At 54.6% G+C, this 17,718-nt stretch overlaps 2 protein-coding genes across 3 annotated transcripts; one reads left to right on the top strand and one right to left on the bottom strand.

Annotated features, from left to right (window-relative positions):
- Positions 1–155: 155 nt before the first annotated feature.
- Positions 156–3,197, bottom strand: PSMB4 (proteasome 20S subunit beta 4). The gene is made up of 7 exons (XM_036398073.1): positions 2,842–3,197; positions 2,180–2,386; positions 1,482–1,628; positions 1,211–1,292; positions 946–1,074; positions 431–519; positions 156–282 (listed from the first exon to the last, which is right to left on the bottom strand). Exons 1-7 carry the CDS (start codon positions 3,180–3,182, stop codon positions 270–272), a joined length of 1,008 nt encoding a protein of 335 aa, XP_036253966.1. The 5' UTR covers positions 3,183–3,197; the 3' UTR covers positions 156–269.
- A 26-nt stretch (positions 3,198–3,223) lies between these two features.
- Positions 3,224–16,781, top strand: CGN (cingulin). 2 transcript variants are annotated; one of them, XM_036398071.2, is made up of 21 exons: positions 3,224–3,276; positions 6,645–6,766; positions 8,044–9,068; positions 9,453–9,544; positions 9,803–9,872; positions 10,226–10,317; positions 10,767–10,893; positions 11,104–11,283; positions 11,588–11,736; positions 11,901–12,033; positions 12,171–12,233; positions 12,442–12,573; positions 12,728–12,880; positions 13,302–13,472; positions 13,570–13,731; positions 13,949–14,038; positions 14,514–14,597; positions 15,123–15,244; positions 15,605–15,713; positions 16,138–16,301; positions 16,540–16,781. In XM_036398071.2, the coding sequence occupies exons 3-21, from the start codon at positions 8,067–8,069 to the stop codon at positions 16,655–16,657; spliced, it is 3,213 nt and encodes a 1,070-aa protein (XP_036253964.1). In that variant the 5' UTR covers positions 3,224–3,276; positions 6,645–6,766; positions 8,044–8,066; the 3' UTR covers positions 16,658–16,781. The 2 variants fall into 2 exon arrangements, with proteins under 2 accessions (XP_036253964.1, XP_036253965.1); XM_036398072.2 differs by lacking the exon at positions 3,224–3,276 and adding an exon at positions 3,796–3,814.
- Positions 16,782–17,718: the final 937 nt, after the last annotated feature.

Genomic DNA, 17,718 nt, shown 5'->3' with positions numbered 1-17,718 from the left:
AAGGGCTTTTCCCACCTCAGAAATTCCACAATTTCGGTAAAAATTGGGATCTGGGGCCACAGCATCCACCCAGAATTCCAGAACTTCCTGAAATCTGCGTTTCCCAGGAGAATTCCCACGGTTTTTTGAGGATTCCCAAAGAACAAACACACAGATTGGTCTTAAATGATCAATTTTATTCCCAAAAAACGCCAGATTTGCCATTCCAGAGGGAAGGAAGGGATGGGATAAAAACGGGGATTTGATGAGGCCGGAGCAGCTCCTGGAGATCACTCGAAACCTCTGGAAAAACAGAAAAAAAATGGGAAAAATGGGGGTTAGAGGGGCAGAAAAACCACCTGGATGTTCCTCAGGGAGCAGGAATTGTCTCCCTGGAACACCTGGATCTCACCTGGATGCCCCCAGAACCCCCGGAATTCCAAATCCCTACCTGACCACGTGGGCGATGTCCCAGTTGGCCTCCAGGGTCAGGGGTCCCTCCAGCTCCACGCCCTTCTCCGTCACCGTGGCAACCTCGTACTGTGGGAAAAGCCTGGAATTCCTCAATTCCCGCCCGGAATCCCACGGGAAAAACCCTGGAATTCCCCTAATTCCCGCCCGGAATTCCACAGGAAAAACCCCGGAATTCCTCAATCCCCACCAGAATTCCACAGGAAAAACCCCGGAATTCCTCCGTCCCAGCCCTGGGATTCCATGGGAAAAACCCTCGGATTAGGATGGGTTTGGGGTGGATCCCATGGATTTGGGGATGGATTTTGGGATGGATTTTGGATACAAACCCTATTAGAGGAGCGAGCATCCCTGCAGTAGAGCACCCTCAGGCAGCTCCAGCAGCTCCCAGGACTGGGATGGGTTTGGGATGGATGGATCCCATGTATCCCACAGATTTTGGGATGGGTTTTGGGGTGAATTCCCGGGATTTTGGGATGGATTTGGGATACAAACCCTGTTGAAGGAGCGAGCATCCCGGTAGTAGAGCACCTTCAGGCAGCGCTCCAGCAGCTCCCGCGCCTCCTCCCGCGTCGGGAGCCGATCCCGGTCCCGGTCCCGCTCCAGCTCCGCCCGCAGCAGCGGCTGCACACGGGTTGGGAATAAAGGAAAAAAACAATTAAAATCAGATAAAAAAAATCGATTAAAAATTAACGAGCTAAAAAAGAAAAGAATCAATTAATAATTTAATGATGAAGTAAAGACCCGAGCCCCGGCTCACCTGGGCCAGGTAAGCCCCGAATCCCGTGGCCAGCGACGGCGCCTCGTAGGCCACGCCCAGCATGTCCACATATCCCAGGAAACTGCGGAACAACGGGACAGCGCGAATCACCCCGGGAACCGGGAATTCCCTTGGGGAAAGAGCAGGAAGCACCCCAGGAAAAAGCAGGAATTTCCCTGTGAAGCAGTGGGGAGCACGGCAGGAAAAGGGAGCAGGAATTTCCCTGGGAAGAAGGAGAAAGCCCCGGAGCCGCCGGCGCCGGGCTCCTCACCTCTCCCCGCCGTAGACGCCGGCGATGAGCACGGTGTTCCAGAGCGGGTTGATCTTGGAGCGGCGGTTGTACAGGACCCGCGTCAGCCACGAGTGCAGCGCCCGCGGGCTGTAGCTATGCCCGTCCCCCAGCAGCTCCTCGTCGATCCTGTAATTCCAGGGAATTCCGGCCTTGGAGATCAGGGATTCGGGGATTGGAGAGCAGGAATTGGAGAGCAGGGATTGGAGAGCAGGGATTTGGGGACTGGAGAGCAGGGATTCGGGAATTGCAGCAGAGCAAAAAATGCCGCTGAATCTGGGGATGGAATGTCAGGAAATTCAGGGATTTGTGCTCAAGGAATTCCAAAGAATTCGGGGATTTTGTGCCCAAGGACTTCAGAGGAATTAATGGATTTGTGTTCAAGGAATTCTGGGATTGGTTCTCAAGGAATTCCGGGATTGGAGCAGAGGAATTCTGGGGATTGGCGCACAGAAAAGACTGCGGATGCGAAATTCCCATATTCCCCTGGAATTCTGGGGTGAGGACTTTGCAGGAATCAGTCAGGGATTTGGAGATGGGAAATTCCCAAATTCCCGGGAATCAGCTGGGGATTGTGGGATGGGGAATCTCGGAATTCCCAAGGCATTTTGGGCTGGGAATTGCCGGGAATCGATCTGGGATTTTGGGATGGGGAATCCCTGAATTCCTGGGAATCTTACACCATCTGCTCCAGGAGCTGCCGCAGGTGCTGGAAATCTGCCAGGTCCCCGGAGGCTCCGAGCACGGTGGAGTCGTTGACCTTGAGGAGCCGGGAGATGCCCCGGAACCGTGCCAGGGATCCGAAGGATCCCACCGTGTCCGCGGCCAGCATCACCCCTCCGGAGAACTTCAGCCCCAGCACCGACGTCCCGGTCACCATCGGGCTCCTGGCACACCGAGATCGGGGTCACACCAGCGTGGGTCCCAATCACACCAGTCTTGGTCCCATTTACCCCAGTCTGGGTCCCAGTTACACCAATCTTGGTCTCAGTCACTCCAGTTTGGGTCCCAGTTTGTCCGTTCTGCGCCCCTGGAGTCTCCCCGGCATTCCTGGATTTTCTGCCCCTTCCCTTTCCCCCTCCCCAGTACCCCCCAGTTCTGCTCCCAGTTCGCCCCCTCAGCCCTCAGAGACACTCCCCAAATGCCCCCACTTCCGCTCCCCCTCCCCAAAGCCCCTCAGTCTCCCCATTTTCCTGCCCCCTCACGGACTCCCCCCCCAGTCCCCCCCCATTCCTCCCCCCATCCCCCCCGGGACCCCCCCCCCATCCCACATCCCCCTCAGGACCCCCCACAGTACCCCCCCCATCCCCTTCAGCCCTTCCCGCGCCCCCGCTGCCCTCACAGCGTGCGGCCGGCGGGCAGTCCGGCGGGCCCGGTGCCGGTGCCCCGGGGGGCGATGTCGGTGTGTCCCAGAGCCCGGGGGATGTACGTTTGTCCCGGGGCCGGGCCCCCGGCCCAAAACGGCGGCGGCGCTGCCCCGACCTCCATCTTAGTCACGCCGCGATTGCGCCTGCGCTGCGGAAACGCGGCCTCTCCCCGCCGCCGTAGAGTGGGCGTGGCTTCGCCGCCATCTTGAGCGCGGCGAAAACACCGGCCGGTTCCCTCCTCAAGATGGCGGCACCACCACGTGACGCAGCACCGGTGCGGTGGTGGGCGGTGTTTGTCGTGCGGGGCCGTGCCCATTGGGCGGGGTTTGTGGTTGCGCCGGCCAATCAGTGGCGAGGGGCGGGGCCTGAGCGAAGGTAACAGGTTGCGGTGGCTGCGGCGGGAGCGGGCGGTGAGTGGCGGGGGGGGGGCGGGGAGGGACCACCGGGAAACGGGGCCTGGGGACGCCGGACCCGGGCTGGGGACACCGGGCAGGGGCTGGGGACACCAGACACGGCCTGGTGACACCGGACAGGGCTGTGGGAACATCGCAGAGGGATCTCGGGACATCGCACAGGGGCTGGGGACACCGGACAGGGGTGTGGGGACACCGGACAGGGGCCGGTGGCACGGGAGGGGGTCCTGCCCCCTGGGCGGGGGCCTTGGTGACACCGGACAGGGCACTGGGGGCACCCGGCAGGGCGCTGGTGGCACGAGAGGGGGGGCTGGTGGCACGGGACAGGGCACCGGTGACACCGGAGAGGGCGCTGGTGGCACCGGACAGGGTCTTTCCCACCGGGCAGGGCGCTGGTGACACCGGAGGAGGCGCCGGTGACACCGGAGACGCTCGTGGAGGCACGGGAGAGGGCACTGGTGGCACCGGGAGGAGACCTGGGGACGCGCAGAGGGCGTTGGTGGCACGGGACAGGGTCCGGGTGACACTGGAGAAGGTTCGGGTGACACGCAGAGGGGCCTGGGGACGTGGGACAGGGTCCCGCTGGCCCTTTATGGGGTCCTGTCCCCAAGGAAGGGGTCCTGGTGTCCTTTAATGGGGTCCTTCCCTATGGAAAGGGGTCCCATTTTCCCTTTTTGGGGTCCCATTGTCCCTTTTTGAGGTCCCAGTGTCCCTTTATGGGGTCCTGCTGTCCCTTTGTAGGGTCCCAGTGTCCCTCCATGGGGTCCCAGTGTCCCTCTATGGGGTCCCGGTGTCCCTTTTTGGGGTTCTGTCCTGTGGGATCCCCTCAGAAAACCCTTCCCGACCTTTCAGGGCAGTGCAACTTCTGCCTTTTATCCCTTCAATATTTTGGGAAAAATCCAGGGGGATTTTTAGAGCCTCTCCCCAAATCCAGAGGATCCCCAATCCAAGGGATCCCAAATCCAGGGGTTTTGTTCCTTTTTGTTCCCGGTTTTTGGGATTGCTCCGGGCATTCCCAGACTGCTCAGACCGGTTTGGGATCATCAGAATTCCCTTTCCCTGGGCAGGATTTGGGGTTTCACCTTTTCCCTGCGGCTTTTTGGGGCCAGGGAGGGAATTCCCGGGGGGGAATGTGTGGGATTGAACTCGGAGCGAATTCCTCGGGGCGGGAATTTCGGGGTGAAATCTGGGATGGAACTCAGGGCAAGCCCAGAGTGACCCCAAACCCCGCAGGGATTTTGGTGTCCAGGTAATGGGATTGTTCCCGGTTATCCCAAAGGAATGGGATCATTCCCGGTTATCCCAGGGAATGGGATCGTTCACGGTTATCCCAGGGAATGGGATCATTCCTGGTTATCCTGAGGAATGGGATCATTCCTGGTTATCCTGAGGGTATGGGATCATTCCTGGTTATCCTGAGGAACGGGATCATTCACTGTTATTCCGAGGGGATGGGATCATTCTCGGTTATCCCAAAGGAACGAGATCATTCCTGGTTGCCCCAAAGGAATGGAATCATTCCCAATTCCCAGTTATCCTGAGGAACACGATCATTCCCGGTTATCCCAAAGGAACGGAATTATTCCCGGTTATCCTGAGGCTTTTCCGCTTTTCTGTGCTCAGGAATTTTATCCCGCGGGCTCTGGTTCCAAGGGTTCGATTTCCCTGGAAACCGACACCTGATCCCGCGCTGGGAGCGGGGTCGGGATTGCCCCGGGCGCGGCTGGGATGGGATTTCCCAGGATTTGGAGTCGATGATTCCCAGGATTTGGGGTCGATGGTTGACCTGGGAACTCTGCCCAAGGCTGGGCTGGAATTCCTGGAATTCAGCTCCGCAGGGAGCCCCGGGAGCAGCTCCTGGGGAATGATCCCAATCCTGAACATTCCTGATCCCAAATGTCCCGATCCCAAATGGAAATCCCTCTCCCAAGCCTTTTCCCAGGGGAAAGATCCCATTCCCGACCCTTTTTCCGGATGAAAATTCCCATTTTCCCAGCTGTAATTCCCTCTCCCCCTTCGATCTCCGCCCCTGCCCGGTTTCGGGTTCCCAGGAAAACGGGAAAAACTGGAAAATCCGGAAAAGCCGCTCCCGGTTTTTGGGCGCGGCTCCAAATTCCCGGACTTTGGCCCCAAACAACGCCCGGGGGAGGAGCCGAGGGTGGAATTTTGGGAGAGATAAAAAAAAAAATCCCCCTGGAGGCAAAAAAAAAAGGAATGGTTTGGGATAATTAATTTGAGATGGTTTGGGATAATTTTGGATAATTAATTTGGAATAATTTGGGATAATTTGAGATAATTTATGATCATTTAGGATCATTTGAGATAATTCGGGATAATTCAGGAATTCTTTGGGATTAATTGGAACTCGATTTGGGCCCCAGGGACTCGGGAATGGGGCAGAATTTTGGGAAAACCTCACTGGGACCATTCTAAGTATTGGGAAGATCCCAAACCAGCAATTTTGGGAATATTTTGGGAAAATTTGGGATTTTTTTCCTTCCTTTCCCACCCTTGAGCAGCTGGATTTTTCCCTCCCATTCTCCATTCTCAAAATCCCAAATTCCCTTTTCCTCTTTCAGGAAGAGGGGCAAAAAAAAAGGGAAAAAAATCCTGGAAAAGGAACTCCAGTTTCATTTTTTTCCCCCAGATTTTCTGGCCACTCTGGGAATTACAAAACGGCTTTTTCTGGGTCGGAGCCACAAAGGCTCTTTGTGCTTCCCTGGATCCTGGCCAGCCAGAAAATTCCCAAAATTCCACCCTTCCAAAGGGGCCGGGATGGCCCCTCCTGATTTTTCCCGACCCCATTCCCAGGGAAATTTCCCATTTTGCGGGGTTTTTTTAGGCCCTAAATTCCCTTTTCTGCTTTTTTTCCCTCTGGTTTTCCAGGAAAATCCCCAAAATTCTGGTTTTTCTCAGCCCCAAAATTTGCATTTTACTGCTTTTTCCCCATTTTTTCAGGCCCAAAATTCCCTTTTCCTGTTTTTTTCCCTTTCAGTTTTCCAGTGAAATCCCAGAAATCCTGGGAGAGCAAAGGAGCAATTCCTGTCCCAGATTTCCTCATTTCGGGAATGTCCGATCCTCTCCCGAATTTCTGGAAAATCCAAATCCTCTCCCAGTTTTCCGACCCTCCCCCATTCCCGGTTTTTCCGGAGCCATCTGGGAACATTCCCAACCCCCTCCCCCCCATGGATTCTCCACCTGCTCCAGGATGGAGCTGGGCTGGATCCAAGGGTTGGGGATGGATTCGGGAATTTGGGATGGATCCCGGGATCTGGGATGGATCCTGGGATCTGGGAAGGATCCAAGGGTTTGTGATGGATCCCAGCCCTTCCCGGTTATCCTGACCCCTCCTGGCCTTTCCAAAGGTCTTCCCTGGATCCCGGAATTCCCATCGGGATCGCTCCCGGCCCCGCCCCGGCCCCGCCCCCGCTGCCCTTTGGCCACCTGGAAAAATTCCCGATTTTCCGCCGGCGCTGCTCCTGCTCAGGTCGGTTCCTGGATTTCCTAGATTTCCTGGATCCCGGGGATTTGGGAATTTGGGGGTTCCACTCCCGGGATCCTTCCCCTGAAATTCCAGGGATTTTGAGATTCCTGGGATTTGTGGTGATTCCAAAGGGACGGCAGGATTTGGGGATTTGGGGATTCAGGAATTTAGGGATTCGGGAATTTGGGGATTTAGGGATTCGGGAATTCCGCTCCCAGGATCCTTCCCCGGCCATTTCAGGGATTTGTGGGGATTCCGGAGGGGCAGCAGGATTTGGCCCGGGATCCTTTTCCCCACTCCCATCCCACGCTCAGCTCAATCCCTTTGGGATTTTTTTGGGGATTTTGGGATTCTCCTGACACTTCAGACCCATCCTGGCATCCCAAAATCCCCAATATCCCAACAAACATCCCCAAATCCCCTTCCCCCTCTCATTCCGCAGCTCCTCGCGTCATTCCCGCGAAAAAAAAACCCCGGGATTTGGGGTAGAATCGCGGCTTTTCCAACCCGAAATTTCCGATTTTTTTCTCAGCCGCGGCTGCTCCCGGGAAAAAAAATCCCGGGATTTGGGGCCGATTCGGGGCGGGCTCGCGGCTTTTCCGTCCCAAAATTCCCGATTTTTTTTCCCGGGGCTTCCAGAGGATTTCTGGGATCGAGGGCGGGGGGAGGTTCCGTCCTCGCGCTGTTCCCAAAATGTCACCGCTCGTCCGAAAAACTGGGAAAAAACTGGGAAAACACCGGGAACATCAGGGGAAACGGGAAAAAAGGGGGGAGGGAAAGGGGAAGACAAGTGAAAAAAGGGGGAAAATGGGGAACGCCGGGGAAAAAATAGGGAAATCGGGGAAAAAACAGGAAAAAACGGGGAGAAAAGGGGGAAAGCGGATAAAAAATGGGAAAAACCGGGAAACTGGGAAAAAATGGGGGGAAAGAGGGAAACCTGAAATAAAATGTGGAAAACTGGGAAAACCGGGGGGAAAAAGCGGGAAAAAAGAGGAAAAGCAGGGGAGAAACCGCGATAAAATGGGGAAAAAACCGTGATAAAATGAGGGAAAACCCGGGAAAACTGGGGGTGAAAAAGAGGAAAACCGGGGAAAGAACCACACAAAACGGGGGGGAAATGGGGAAAAACCGCAAAAAATGGGGGGAAAAGGGGGAAACTGGGGGGAAAAGCGCAAAAAAACGGGTGGGGGGGGGGAGGGAAACGGGGAAACCGGGGGGAAATGGGGAAAAATGCCAAAAACCGGGGAAAACCGAGGGAATCCCATTTTTCCCCCCCTAAGGAGCCCGAATTCGGCCCGGCTCCATGGCGGAGCAGCCGCTGGACCACGGCGTCCAGATCCGCTTCATCAGCGACCTGCGGGAGCCGCGGCGCCCCCCGCGCTCCTCCCGCGGCCGCGGCGGCTCCTACGGCGTGGCCGTGCGCGTCCAGGGCATCGCCGGGCAGCCCTTCGTGGTGCTCAACAGCGGCCAGCGCGGCCGAGACAGCTTCGGGGTGCAGATCCGAGGGGGACACCCCGAGCCCCCCCCGAGCGCCCCCAAAACCCGGCCCCACAGCGGCTCCGAGGAGGAGGAGGAGGAGGAGGGGGGGGGCGTCGAGGGGGAGATTTGGGATGGGGCGATGCGCGGGGGGCGCGGGTTTTCGGAGCAGGAAGGTTCAGGGGGATCTCGGGGGGTCCCAAAAGTTTTGGAGAAGGAGTTGGGGGGAGTTCAGGGCGTCCCAAGATTTTCAGAGCAGGAAGGTTCAGGGGGGTCGCGGGGGGTCCCCAAATCCTGGGATGAGGAACTGAGGAAGGTCCCCAAATCCTCGGATCAGGAAATTTCGGGCGGATCCAGGGGGATCCCCAAATCTTGGGATGAAGAAACTTCGGGGCGGCCTCGGGGGATCCCAAAATTCTCAGATCAGGACCCGGGAAGATCCCGGGGTGCCCCAAAATCCTCGGATCAACACCTGAAAATCGCCAAACCCTCGGAGGAGCTGCGCCGATCCCAATCGCACGGGGACCTCAGCGCGCCTTTTCCCAAGAGCGGGGAAAAACCGGGAAAAAGGGATGCGGAAATTCCCAAAATTCCTGGGGATGTGGACACGGAGCCGCTGCGCTCCGTGGATTCCTTGATCACCAAATTCGACGGGAATTTGCCCCGCGGGCGAGCGGCGCGGAGGTTCCGCGGCCCCGGGGCGGCTCCGAGGAAGCGCTCGCAGAGTTTGGATGCGCGGAATTCCCGGGAATCTGCCGCGATCCCGCCCCAAATTCCCCAAATTCCCGGCGGGTTTGGGGGCGTGGAGGAGCAGAGCGTGGAGATGCAGGTATCTGGGGGGGGAATTCCTCAAAAAATGGGGATTTTTTTTCCTGAAAAATGGGGGCTTTACATGAAAATTGGGGTTTTTCCTGAATTTTTTTTTTCCCTATAAAATTTAAGGAGTTTTCCCATTAAATTTGTGGGGTTTTCCGATGAAACTAGGGAGTTTTACCTAGAAAATTGGGAGCTTTTTCCCCATTAAATTTGGGTTATTTTCCTATGAAATTGTGGTTTTCCCCTATAAAATAATGGGTTATTTTCTTATGAAATTCTGGTTTTCCTCTATAAAATAATGGGTTTTTTTCCTATAAAATTTGGGGCTTTTTCCCCCTCTGGAATGCGGGATTTGGGGTTTTTTGTTGGAATTGAGGGTTTTTGTTCCCTGCTGAAGCTGAAATCCACCCCGGACCTGCTGCGGGACCAGCGGGAATTGGGGGGCGGCGAAAACCCCACCGAGCTCATCTACAGCATCCTAAAGGAGGGGTGAGCCCCCAAAACATCCCAAAAATAGCCTCAAAAGGCCCCCAAATCCCCCCGAATTTCCCCCAAATGCCACAAAATCCCCTCGAAACCTCCCTAAAATTCACCAAAATCCCCCGAAAGTGCCCTAAAATTCCCACTCCATGACCGCAATTCCCCCAAATTTGGGATTTGGGGGAATCCAGCAGCAATTCCTGCCCTTCCCTTTTCCCATGACCCCGTTCCCAATTCTTTTCCCCCAAAATCCGACCCCAAATCCAGGAGCTCCGAGAGCGAAATTTCCCTGAAAAGGAAAACCTCGAGGCTGCTGGGAAAATTCCAGGAGCTGGCAGTGAGTGGGAAAACTCCAGGGGTTTGGGGTTTGGGATTTGGAGTTTGGGATGGGTTTGGGATTTGGAGTTTTGGATTTAGGATTTGAGATGGCTTTGAGATTGGGGATGGGTTTGGGTTTGGGCTGGATTTGGGATGGGTTTGGGGTTTGGGATGGATTTGGGGTTTGAGCTGGATTTGGGATGGGTTTGGGGTTTGGGATTTGGGATTTAGGATTTAAGATTTAGGATTTGCAGTGGCTTTGAGATGGGGGAGGGGTTTGGGATTTGGGAGGGATTTGGGATGGATTTGGGATGGATTTGGGATTTTAGGACGGGATGTCCCCAACGTCCCAAATGTTTCCATATGTCCCAGAGTTCCACGGTGGCTCCGGACTCACCGCAATCCCAAATCCTGCGGGAGACCCTGGACAGGAAATCCCAGGAGCTGCAGCGGAGCCAGGCCCAGTAATGGGGTCACCGGTGGGGGGATGGGTTTGGGGTCACCCCATTGTCCCTTTGGGGTCACCCCCAGGGATTTGGAATCCCCTAAAGGGTTGGGGGCAGGTTTGGTGTGGCCCTTTGGAGTTTGGGGTCACCCCTGGTGTCCCTTTGGGGTTTGAGGTCCCCCAAAGGGTCGGGGGCAGTCTTGGGTGGCACTTTGGGGCTTGAGGTCACTGTGGGTCCCCCTTTGTCCCTTTTGGGGTTTGGGGCCCAAAGACCCTTTCAAGACCCTCTAGACCTCCCTTAATCCCCCCCAAACACCCCCAAACCTCCCCTAATTCCACCTAACCCCCCCAAATCCCCTCTGAACCCCAAAAAAACCCAGGAACCATTTATTCCCCCCAGAAAACCCCAATAAGCCTCAATTTCCCCCATTAACTCCTGATTTGCCCCGTTAACCCTTCATTGCCCAGGCTGAGCGAGCTGAGAGCCGCCAAGGAGGCGCTGGAGGCACGGCTGGGCCACTTCGAGGGGCAGCTGCTGGCCACCGACCCCAAAAGTGACCCCAAAAATGACCCCGACACACAGGACCTCTACCAGGTACCTCTAAAAACCTCAAAAATGGGGAAAATTAAAAAAAAAAAACCCACAAAAAAAAAGCTCTAAAAACCTCAAAATGAGAAAACTCCCAGTAAGAACCACACACACAAAAAAAAAGAAACACCAAAAAAACCCCAAATCCCAAATTTCCCGTTCCCAGGATGTTTTGGGGTTTCCCCATGTCCCAAATCCCGGTTTTCCCATTGCCAGGAGCTGCAGGAGTGCCGGGAGCAGCTGCAGGAGGTTTTGGGGTCGCGGCGGCGCCAGGAGCGGGAGCTGCAGGCGCTCAAGGGGGCCCTGAAGGCCGAGGTGGCCGCGCACGATTCTGACCTGGAGCGGCTCCGGGGGGAGATGGAGGCGATCCGGGCGGAGATGGAGCGGGTCTCGGAGGTGGGAACGTGGGACGGGAATTCGGGGTGGGAATTCACGATGGGAATTCGGGACGGGAATTTGGGGTGCGAATTTGGGATTGGAATTTGGGATGGCGCTGGGAATCCCAGGCTTTTCCCCATATTCTAAACCTCTAGAATGGGGGAAAAAAAGGGGAAAAAAAAATCCCCAGTGGAACATGGGAAAAACTGGGGAAAATCCCTCTGGAATTTCCACAGACTCAGCGCGGATTCCATGGATATTTTGGCTCAGAATTCACGGGGAATTTTTTTTTTCCTGGGGGAATCTTGTCAATTCCTTGCAGGAGAAATCCAGCCTGGAGCAGGAACGGGAAAATTTGGGAATGCAGCTCCGGAATCTGCGGCGGGAGCTGGAGGAGAGCGCGGAGGAGACGGAGCAGTGGCAGGAAATGTTCCAGAAAAACAAGGAAGAGCTCCGGAATTCCAAGCAGGAGTGAGTCCCAGAGCCTGGGGTGATCTGAAATCTGGGATTTTCTGGGATTTTCCGAGATTTTCCAGGATTTTCATGATTTTCCACTCCAAATCCCAACAAAACAGGGTCGGGGATTTTGGGATGGAGGGAATGTTGGAATGTTGGGAATTGTTGGGATTTTCCAGGCTGCTGCAGGTGCGGCTGGAGCGAGAGGAGTTGGAGGAGGAACTCCGGGAGCTCCGGGAGCGATTCCAGGCGGCGCGGGAGGATCGGGATCGAGCCCGGAGCGACCCCCAGGAGATGGAAAAGCTCCGGAAGGTGCAAGAAATCCGGGAAGTTTTATCCCAAAATTCAGGATTTCCCCCCCCAGATTTGTGACTTTTTTTGGGTTAAATTTGGGATTTTTTTCCCCAAAAATCCATTTTTTTTTCTCTAAAATTTGGGATTTTTCTCAGGAGCTGGAGCAGGCCCGGAAGGATCTGGAAAAGCTCCGGGGGGAGCGGGACGAGGCTGCTCAGGTAAGGGGGGGAAATCCCAAAAATTGGAAATTTTTTGGAAATTTTTGGGACTTTTTTGGAATTTGGAGTCCCAGATTTGCTCATTGTGGGCTCAGCCAAAGTTGTCCCAAAAAATTAAAAAGAATTCCTACAAAATCCCCCCCAAAAGCCTTTAAAATAAAAAAAAATTCCTCAAGAATCCCCCAAAATCCCCCTTGGATGCCCCAAGGCCCAGATTTCCGTGGAATCAGCGCTGGAGGCATCGGTGGAGGCGCGGAAAGTTCTGGAATCGCGGCTGGAGGAATCCCAGGAACAGCGGGAAAACTGGGAAAGGCTCCGGGAGAAAGTGGCCGAACTGGAGGTGCTGGGAATTGCCAAAAACCCAAAGAAAAATCCCAAAAAATCACAAAAAATCCCCCCAAAACCAAAAAAACCCCACCCAAACCTCCCCCAAAAATCCCCCAAAAACCCAAATCATCCCCAAATCCCCCAAAACGCGTCGGGGTCTGTGGCAGGCGGAGCGCGCGGCGCTGGCCGAGTCGCTGGGATCCGGTGCAGAGCGGGAGCGGGATCTGGTGTCGCGCCTGGAGCGCTCCCAGCGGGAGCTGCGGGATTTGGGATCGGCCCTGAGCGAGGAGCGGCACCAGCGGGATCGGCTCAGCCAGGAGGTGCGGGAATTCCCAGAACTCCAGCGGCTTTCGTGGGATTTTGGGGGGTTTTGTGAATTATTGGGGCTTTTTTGGAGGGGTTCTTTCCTGGACTTGTGAGGTTTCCCTGCGGGATTTGGGATCGGCTCTGGTGGGATCGGCTCAGTCAGGAGGTGTGCGAAAAGATTCCAGGGATTTTCATGGAATTTCGGGGGTTTTTCACTGAATTTCAGAGGTTTTTTTGTGGCATTTTGGGGTGGGGTTTATTTGGGGAATCTGGGGGGAGTTTGGTTTTTTTTTTCATTGAATTCTGGGGGTTTTCCACGGAACTTTCAGCTTTTTTCATGGAATGCTGGGATTTCCACCCCCCAAAATTTCCACCCAGATCCCAGTTTTGGCACCATCCCACAAAATTCCCAATCCCAAAATTTCTGTTTTCCAGCTGGAGCAGATGACGGCGGAATCCCAGAGCTCCCTGGCCTCGCTCCGATCCCAACTGGAAGAATTCCAGGAAAAATCCCGTCGGGAACTCACGGATTCCCAAAAAATCGCCCAAGACCGCGAGGCTGAGGCAGAAAAATTCCAACAGAACCTCGGGAAGCTCCAGGACGAGGTTTGTTGGGAATCGGAGCTGAGTTTTCCAGGAATTCTGCGGATTTTTTGGGAAAATCCGTCCGGGAGTTTGAGGAATTTTGGGGTTTTTCCGGCAGGTTTCCCGGCTGAAGGAGACAATCCAGGAAAACCGGGAAGAGCGGGATCGGATCCTGCTGGACAAGGAGCTCCTGCTGCAGAGGCTCCAGGAGCTGGAGCAGGACCTGGAAAATCGGAAGCGATCCCAGGAAGAGCGAGCTCGGCATTCCAAGGCACTGGAGGTGGGGATTCCTGAAAAAAAAAAAAAATCCCAGAAAACTATCCAAGAAATGGAAAAAAAATTCCAATATCACTCCCAGAAAATTCCTCCTAAAAAATAATGGAAAATTCCTAAAGAATTCCCAGAAGATTCCCAGAAATTTCCCCAAAAATTCCTCCAAAAATTTTTCCAAAATTCCCAGAAATTTCCCTAGAAATTCCATCCCAAATTCCCATCAGGAAAAATCCAAACGTCTGGAATTGGAGCTGGATGAGGAGCGGAGCTCGGTGGAGCTGCTGAGCGAGAGGGTGACCCGGAGCCGGGATCAGGTAAAACCCAGGGAATTTTGGGAATTCTCATCTTGGCAAAAATTGAATTCTCCCGAATTCCAACCCCCGCCCCCGCCTTCAAGGACCCATCTGAAAATTCCAGCTGGGAATTGTTAGCTGGTGCGGGAATGGGGATGGCATTTAAAGAGGTTGGGAAAAGGGATAAAGATTCCCAAAGGAATTCCCAATTTTTGATGTTTGGGTGGGGATTTGGGGATTAAATCCCAATGGATTCTGGGCTTTTCCCAAACTTTATTCCCTCCTTTTTCCGCAAAAATTCCAAGGCATAAATGGGGCATAAAATGGGATTTTTTTCCAATTTTTTCCCATTTTTCCAGCTGGGAATAATCCCAGGGATCCTTTTTCCACAATTCCTGGAGAATCCCAGCGCATCTGCTGATCCCATTCCTGAAATCCATGGGAAAATACATGGAACATCCTGGAAATTTGTGGATTTTTCTGGTTTTATTCCCAGATCGAGCAGCTGCGGGCAGAGCTGCTCCAGGAACGTTCGAGCCGCCAGGACCTGGAATGTGACAAATCCTCCCTGGAGCGCCAGGTGCGAGAAATCCCTGGAAAATCCTGGGAAAATTCCCAGGAAAATCCTGGAAGAATCCCAGGAAAAATCCCTGGATCCAGCCTCGAATCCTAGTGGGAATGGCCATGGGGGAACCCAGATTCCATGAGGAATTCTGGGAAAAGGATCCTTGGGAATGGGGTCATGATTCCAAAGAGTTTTCCCAGTTTTTTCCTGCTTTTTCCCTGCTTTTTCTGGTTTTTTTTTTCCTGTTTTTTTCCTGTTTTCTCCAGCTTTTCCTGCTTTTCCTTTTATTCCCAGTCCCAACTTCTGGGGTTCTCTGCCCTCTCCCAGGGTGTTTTTCCTGCAGTATTCCAACAAAATTCCCACTTTTCCTGTGCAGAATTCCCACTTTTCCTCACAGACAAGTCCCAGAATTCCCACTTTTCCCCACCTTTCCGACTCCTGGAATCCTGCAAAGAATTCCTGGAATTCCTCCCCATTGGGAAACTTGGCAAAACCAGGAAGAGCCCCGGGATCAGGGGGATTTTTGGGAATTTTTCCCAGAACAAGGAGCTGAAGAACCGGTTGGCCGCATCCGAGGGGCAGCAGCGACCCGGGAGCAGCCGGAATTCCCAGCTGGAATCGCAGCTGGAAGAGCTCCGGGAGCAGCTCCAGGCCGAGGAGAGGTGCCCGATCCCAAATCCCAAATTTTTCCAATCCCAATTCCCACATTTTCCATAATCCCAAATCCCATTTCCCAATTCCCAAATCTCAAATCCCAATTCCCAAATTTTTCCATAATCCCAAATCCCAATTCCCAAATCTCAAATCCCAATTCCTAAATTTTTCCATAACCCCAAATCCCTTAAAAATCTCCCCAAAAAATCCTTGAAAATTCCTTACCAGTTCCTGAGAATTGCTTAAAAATTCCTTAAAAATCCCTTAACATCCCTGGAATTCCTTAAAATTCCGTAAAGATTCGTCAAATCCCACTCCCAGGACGCTCCAAAGGGTGGGGAATCCATGGAATTCCCATTTTTCCACAGGGAGAAGAGCGTCCTGCTCTCGTCCAACCGGAAGCTGGAGCGGAAAATCAAGGAATTGTCGCTGCAGCTGGACGAGGAGCGGCAGAGCAGCAGCAACCAAAGGGACCAGGTGGGGCTGGAATTCCTGGAATCCCATGGAAAAACCTGGGCTAGGATCCAGGATTTATCCCGAAAATCCCATCTGAGCCATGACAGGGAACCCTGAAATGGTTTGGGCTGGTAAAGATCCCAAAGATCCTTAAAAATTCCATAAAAATCTGAGGCCAGTGACATTCCCACCATCTCAGGGGTGGGGAATCCATGGAAAAAATGGAGCTTGGATCCTGAAAATCCCTAAAATCCCAACCAAGGAATTCCTGGAGTGATTTGGGATGGAAAAAAAACACCCCCAAATCCTTAAAAATTCCTTTAAAATCCCTAAAAAAAGCTCTAAAATCCTTAAAATTTCAAGGCCAGGGCCAGGCCTGGGCACCTCAGGATTCTCCCATAATTCCCAAATCCCAAATCTGACCCTGTATCCCGGGAACTCCCAGCTGAGCCTGCGGGTGAAGGCCCTGAAGCGCCAGGTGGACGAATCCGAGGAGGAAATCGAGCGCTTGGAAAACGCCCGGAAAAAATCCCAGCGGGAGCTGGAGGAGCAGCAGGAGCTCAACGAGCAGCTCCAGCGGCGCCTGAAATCCATGGAAAAGGAGGCCTGGTAAGGAATTCCCAGCTGGAAAATTCCAGAATCCATGGGAAAGGTCCCTAAACCCACGGAAAGGTCTGAAGCCCATGGGAAAACCCTGAATCCCAAGGAAATAGTCCTAAATTCATGGGAAAGTATCTAAATCCATGGAAAAGGAGGCCTGGTAAGGGAATTCTGGTTTGGAAAAGGCTGGGAATTCCATGGGAGAGGCTGGGAATTCCATGGAAAAGGCTGGAATCCTCACCCGCAGGCGCCGCGCCGTGGACTCGGCGCTGCAAGACGAGCGGCTGAGCTCGGACGAGGAATTCGGATCCGCAGCCATCGCCTCCCTCCTGAGCGAGGCCAACCTGCAGGCCAGCTCCTGCTGAGCCTGGGAGGGAATGTTGGGAATGCCGGGAATGCCGGACTCATCGTCATCATCATCATCATCATCATCATCGAGGCCGGGATCGGTTCCGGGCTCATCCCTGGGACAGCCCCCTCCTGCTGATTCCTGGGAATTCCAGAGCTGGGATTGAGTCCGGGATCAGCCCTGAGGTCAGCCCTGGAATTCCGGCCAGGATCAGCCCTGGGCTGCGGCTGCTCCATAGGAAAAAATTCCCAAAGCGAGGACATGAAGGAAAAACAGCTGGGACCCCTGTGGGAATCCTGGGATTTCCAAGGATTTCCCAGAATTTCCGGGTATTTTTAGGGATTTCCCATCTCCTGAGGACACTTTGGGGGAACCCTGGGATTTCCCCATTCCAGGAATTTTTGTTCCCACTCGCTCCTGAAGATGTTTGGAATAAAATCCAGCAGTTTAAGGGCAGCAGGGTCTGGAATTTTTGGGAATTCTGGATGGGAATTCTAGGTAGGAATGTTCATGAATTTTCAGGAACTCTGGGTGGGAAATTCTTGGAAATTTTGGGGAATTCTGGGTGGTATTTGGGAATTCTGGGTGGGAATTCTTAGGAATTCTCAGGTGCCACCTCTGTCCCCCGATGTCCCCCGGTGTCCCTGTGCCACCACCCCCGCAGGGCCGTGCCCGGGGCCCGCCCCGCGCCCGCACAGGTGACACCGGGATGTCCCCTGGAGCCACCCCTGTCCCCTGCGGCCACCTCCGGCCGTGTCCCCTGCGGTCGCTGCGTGGCCACCGCCCCGGAAGGGCCCCGCCCGCTGCCCCCCCAGGTGCCACCGCTGTCCCACCCCGGAAGGGCCGTGCCCACGCAGGTGGCAGCGGCGTGTCCCCAGCAGGTGCCACTCCTGTCCCCTGCGGTCACTGTGTGGTCACCGCCCAGGGAGGTGCCACCGCTGCCACCTCTGTCCCCCTGTGTCCCCTCGTGTCCCCTGCAGGTGCCACCTCTGGTATCCCCTGTGGCCACCACGTGGGGAGGGCCGTGCCAGCCCCTGCAGGTGCCACCGCTGTCCCCTGCTGTCCCCCGGTGTCCCC

The sequence above is a fragment of the Molothrus ater genome, chromosome 29 (assembly GCF_012460135.2).
Source record: "Molothrus ater isolate BHLD 08-10-18 breed brown headed cowbird chromosome 29, BPBGC_Mater_1.1, whole genome shotgun sequence".
Classification (NCBI taxonomy): domain Eukaryota; kingdom Metazoa; phylum Chordata; class Aves; order Passeriformes; family Icteridae; genus Molothrus; species Molothrus ater.
The sequence above is the reverse complement of the archived record's forward strand: the minus strand, read 5'-3'. Positions and strand labels throughout refer to the sequence as shown.